This window comes from Camelina sativa, chromosome 16 (assembly GCF_000633955.1).
Source record: "Camelina sativa cultivar DH55 chromosome 16, Cs, whole genome shotgun sequence".
Classification (NCBI taxonomy): domain Eukaryota; kingdom Viridiplantae; phylum Streptophyta; class Magnoliopsida; order Brassicales; family Brassicaceae; genus Camelina; species Camelina sativa.
In genome coordinates this window covers 2,469,293-2,474,603 of record NC_025700.1, presented here as the reverse complement: position 1 = coordinate 2,474,603, position 5,311 = coordinate 2,469,293, and the positions used below count along the sequence as shown (strand labels likewise).

At 39.4% G+C, this 5,311-nt stretch overlaps 2 protein-coding genes across 3 annotated transcripts in view; both read right to left on the bottom strand.

Moving 5' to 3' along the window:
• The window catches only part of LOC104749410 (uncharacterized protein At3g49140-like), a 4,107-nt gene extending 1,583 nt beyond the window's left edge, over window positions 1-2,524 (bottom strand). The window contains exons 1-8 of the mRNA XM_010471038.2: window positions 2,270-2,524; window positions 1,553-1,679; window positions 1,181-1,397; window positions 993-1,095; window positions 843-907; window positions 604-720; window positions 401-499; window positions 55-208 (exon numbers count right to left, since the gene is read on the bottom strand). Of these exons, the coding sequence (XP_010469340.1) occupies window positions 55-208; window positions 401-499; window positions 604-720; window positions 843-907; window positions 993-1,095; window positions 1,181-1,397; window positions 1,553-1,679; window positions 2,270-2,306 (919 nt within the window). The 5' untranslated portion in view covers window positions 2,307-2,524. The remainder of the gene's footprint in view (window positions 1-54; window positions 209-400; window positions 500-603; window positions 721-842; window positions 908-992; window positions 1,096-1,180; window positions 1,398-1,552; window positions 1,680-2,269) is intronic.
• LOC104749409 (clathrin interactor EPSIN 3-like) overlaps window positions 3,314-5,311 on the bottom strand; it is an 11,888-nt gene continuing 9,890 nt past the window's right edge. For both annotated transcript variants that reach the window (XM_010471035.2, XM_010471036.2), the window contains exons 14-15: window positions 4,344-5,303; window positions 3,314-4,267 (exon numbers count right to left, since the gene is read on the bottom strand). In XM_010471035.2, coding sequence (XP_010469337.1) covers window positions 3,687-4,267; window positions 4,344-5,303 — 1,541 coding nt within the window. In that variant the 3' untranslated portion in view covers window positions 3,314-3,686. The remainder of the gene's footprint in view (window positions 4,268-4,343; window positions 5,304-5,311) is intronic.

Below are 5,311 nucleotides of genomic sequence, written 5' to 3'. Positions count from 1 at the left end.
TCACAAGCACAAAATCAACAACAGCTTTTTGAGGTCAAGAAAATGTGAAAGGACCTTGAACCTCCCAGCTATAGTTATCTCTATCTTCCGAAGTAAATAATCTTCTTATATCGGATTCCTCGTCAAGGAAAGCGGGCCTAAGGCATCCGAGTATGGATACACCATTAGACGGATAGTCCATTTTCCGGTCATAGTCCATGCTAATGGCCTGCATGATTGCAAAGACAAGAGATACCAACTCAGCGACATAGTCAATGCAATGCAAGACCAGAGGGTTCGGTTCGGTAACTGTTGCAACGATCCAAATTTATAGACATAATCAAGTGAGCGAACTCTTTTAAATATGTCATTTTAAAAGGTTTTTTTCATCATGCTATTGCAGATTGTATAGATATATAACCTTGGACAGGTGTTTGGCAAAATAAATAGGATGAACTGCGTTGGAGGTATCAGGCATTCCCCAATCGACCGGAATATCTCTAGCTTCAGAATCCATAATCTACTCAAATTCAAAAGTAGATCAGAAAAGACAGTTGTTAATAAGACAAGAGACTTTACATGTTTTGCAAGAAAACTAAGAGAGTGCAAATAGCTTCAACCTACCTCAAAATAATGGTCATCAAAAATAATTTGGTCAAGATTACCAATGTCCGAAATGTTATATTCCTCATGGATCCGTGTGTTTTCGTATCGTGGGACATCCATTCCAAAAAAGGCTTTCTACAAGTATGTGATGTAAACTCCAATCAATAGGTGTTGGACGTTGTGCTTCTACCAAACTAATAAATGTTATCAATTCTGTACATATACGTGACATTCTAGTTGATCAATGACACGCTTACCACTGGATTACTAGCTCCAGGATCTTCTAAGATGTTCTCATCATCAGGAATTTCGAAAAAGATATCTAAACAGGAAAAGACAAAGAAGCTGGTGACAAAGAAAGTGAATGAAAGATATCAAAAATATCGAGTGGTAAATTTAAGACTAACCTCCATACTCATCAATGACATACTTAAATTCGGACCATGAAGTATGATCGTGTGGTTCACAATGAATAGCTCCAGGAAATACCAGTACAGCACTGCTGTTAGCCTACAAGTAAACAAGGGAAACCATGATCTTCATATGCAAACTCAAAATAGCAAAACCCCACATTCTTCTATTTAATATGAAAAACCTCGACAGTAGTCCTTGCTACTTCAGCAGGAGAGAGTTTTGTCTCCTGCACTCTTTTGGACGGCTTCAAATCTTCTAGAGGATGATAGCCGTAGAAAGATGAATCAGGAACCGAATCAGAATAATCAGCAGCAACAGAAACTTTTGTGAGGCCAAGGTCATGGCCACCGGATGAAACATGAAATGCTGATCCAAAAAAAGGAATCTTGCATCTGGAACTGAATAGGTGAAAACACAATAACAATCAGGAAGATGATAATAAGATTCAATAAAAAAAACACATTAGAGATAAATCAGATAATCAACAAAATTGGCCATCTGCACAGACATCAATAGACATACATATACATATACGTGTTACTAAAACTAATACCTTAAAACAGAGAGATTCGCAGAGCAACATCTATCAAAAACACGACTTCTTGTGCTGTCGTTTCTTTTGTAAGGCATGGAGGAAGAGAACTCATCCGCGTAAGGTTGATGGCAATGAGATGGACCTCCTAATGAAGAAGACACACAAAGAATGTTCAATGCCGCCACCAAATTTACAGAAATTAAAAACAGATGGAAATTTCAAAAAGAAGAGAACTTTGAAGTGTTAAATGATCAGATTTAAAGATCTCTAATTAATGACATTAACATCTGATTTCCCCAACAACAAACAAAACAAAACAAAAAAAAAACAAAACTTGACACAGAAATAAAAATTCCCAGGTCTTCTTCTTCTTGTTAAATTCAAAGCAGAGAAGGCTAAACGCCAAAAAAAAAGTCAAGGATTAAGGGAAATAATAAAAAGATTTGAAGAAAACAATTAGAGAAGCCAGAGATTAACCCCAGAAAACGAATTCACGATCGAGCTCTCAAGAACCAATCAAAAAAGAAAAGAAAAAAGAAACGAGTTTTGCATCAATCAGAGCCAAAAGGAATGCTTTTTAGCCTTTAATGAGAAGAAGGGTTAATTTAATTCGTCTCTCTCTCTCTCAGCCATGCACTGTATCTTCTACAACCAACTTCAGATTAGTCAATGAACAACAAAAGAGGAAACCAGAAGGAAGAGAGAGAGATCTCAAAAATTGGTGAAGTTACGTACCGAGAGAGAAAGAAGAAGCAGCAGCCGCGATCACCATGATTTATACACACAAAACAGAGGACCGGATCGGAGAAGCTGAAATCTCAGCCGCCGTGAAATGTCTGTCAATCGTAAGTACTCGTCGTACGCCGTAATATTCGCCGTCTTCGTGGCCGTCGTCGCTGATCACGTTTTTGTTTGGTCGTCTTTTCTTATGTTTACTGTCGCATCTCTCTCTCTCTCTCTCTTCTAATATTAAAATTTTTGCCAGACTTCAGAAAACTTTCAGCCTTTTTATTATTATTATTTTATTGTTTTGTTTTGTTTCCTTTTTTGTCGTAATGGCAATTTTGATGATTTTTCTATTTTTCTTTTTTATCTATTTGGGTCAGATCATGGGAAAGGTTGTTGTGGTTGGTATTTTTCTTATGTTTGTTTTATGGAAATCTCATATTTCGTTATCTTTTTTTCTATCTCAGAAAATAAAGAATAATTCTTTTTCTGTAATGAATAAAAATGATAAATGGATGGATATTCTTTTGATTCTTTTATTTAATGCTCATGATAAACTCACATACGACCAATTGTGAGTGTGACTTCTGTTGTGTGTGTATGTCACATCAGTTTAGTACGGTTTAGCTGGTTTTGTTTGGTATTCTCTGGTTTAGTAAACCTGGACGAATGAATATGAATGGTTCAACTAGATTTCGTTGGCGATAACGGTACCAACTTTTTCCAAGTCTCTCTCTCTCTATTCTTTTTCCTTTGAAGACGTTGGCAACTACTAACCACCATCTAGAATCATGAAAATTCTTCCGAGGACTTATACATTCGTGGGAAACAAAATGGTTTAACTAGATTCTTTAACAATCATATCATACATATTATAGATTATGTTCTATTTTCTTTTGTAACAGTTTTGTTCTTGTTTATCGAAAACAAATCCACAGTTTTACAAGTACATAGTTTGGTACTAGTTTTCTTTTCTTTTTTTTCAGATATTTTGCACTTTTCTTTTGGCTTTTCATAATCTCTCTGTTTCACGTTACCAAACCAACTAGTATAAACTATTGAAAGACTTGTTTTATTGTTACGTGAGTGGAAAATGTATTACAGAAAAGATGTATAATACCAAAAAATACATATGTATATTAGCGTAACCCGAGTGAAGGTTTGTGCCTATCTCTCTCTCTCTCTCTCTCTCTTTACCCATTACAAATTTCCTAACAAAAACTCAAATCGGTCGAGAATTATTTTTTTTTTTCTTTTGTAAAAACAGCCGAGGTATTAATCCAATAATATGACTGACCCAACCCCCAAACTTACCTGAACCGACCAAAAAATTTACAAATCCAGGTCCAATGATTGAGTTCTGTTCTTGGATCTTTTTTTACTATCGTGATGAATTGAATGAGGGTAACTGTGATTGGCTCGTATCTTACCGGTGGTAACCTCCTCCATAAGGTTGCTGCTGCTGAGGGTTGTAACCGCCTTGACCCATCATCGGATTGTAGGCACCGGTCATGCCTTGTGGTGGACCAGGAGGAGCCATGCCCATTCCTTGTTGTGGTTGCATGGGATAGCCTTGACCGTATCCGCCCATGTTCATCCCCATTCCCATGGGATAGTTTTGGTTTCCCATGGGCTGGTTGTGGTTCATTCCCATGGAATGGTTTTGATTCATGCCCATGGGGTAGTTTTGGTTCATGCCCATCGGAAAGTGTTGGTTCATGCCCATGGGGTGGTTTTGTTGTATTCCCATCGGATGGTTTTGGTTCATACCTCCGTAGCCACCAGCATTCATCCCCGTCGGCATGCTTGAGCCTACCATTGAATTCGTCGGAGGTCTCATAGCACCTGCACCTGCACGGCCTAATCCAGTACCAGATCCCATGGCTTTACCCATGTTGATAGTTGATGTTACTTGCTGTTGTGCGGTAGTTGGTTTCTCTAGTCGTTTCTCTTTCCTGTTGATCGCCTCAAAGTCCACTCCTATATCTGCCAATGGATTTGTTTTGGCTGCACAGTAAACAAACGACGTTAGAAATTTCGTAAACGCTTTATGAATTAGGAGACTGCATATTACAAGACTTACGTCCAGAAATGTTGAAGTTAACCAGCCCTCTGCTTAATGTGTCAGCCCAGATTGTTGATTTTGGCTCAAACTTTTTCTGACTTTGAGGAACAATCTCAATTGCTCCTGTTAAAGGTGTGAGAGATGGTTGAGATGCTGAAGTCTCCAAGGAACTTAGTCCAGCTGGCGCAAACATATCTCCAACGACATTGTTACTATTCCCGTGCGCTGCAACAGGTCCAGATTGAGTTCGTTGTGGTATATGGGACGGGACACCATGAGCTTGTTGTGTCACACCATGAGCTTGTTGTGTCACACCATGAGCTTGTTGTGTCATGAAGTTTCCACCATCAAACTGACCAGCTGGTGCATTTGGTGTAGTAGGGTAAGGAGTTTGCGAGCTTGCTGAGGGGGCAGAACCAGGTTGGTGCGTATCTCCGACGACATTGTTATTATTCCAGTACGCCGCAACAGGTCCAGATTGAGTTCGATGTGGTACATGAGAAGGGGCACCATGAACTTGCTGTGTCACATCATAAGGTTGCTGTGTCATAAAGTTTCCACCATCAAACTGACCAGCTGGTGCATTGGGTGTAGTAGGGTAAGGAGTTTGCGCGCTTGATGAGGGGGCAGAACCAGGTTGGTGCATATCTCCAACAACATTGTTATTATTCCCGTATGCCGCAACAGGTCCAGATTGAGTTCGATGTGGTACATGAGAAGGGGCACCATTAACTTTCTGTGTCACATCATAAGGTTGCTGTGTCATAAAGTTTCCACCATCAAACTGACCAGCTGGTGCATTGGATGTAGTAGCGTAAGGAGTTTGCGAGCTTGATGAGGTGGCAGAACCTAGTTGGTGAGGAAAACTCTCACTTGTTGGGTGTGGAGATAAACCAGGAGTATACTGTGGAGGTTGAGAATTTGCTGAACCTGCATAGCCTGGCTGTTGCGTGAAGCCTCCATTGTTGAATTGCATACCTTCAGGA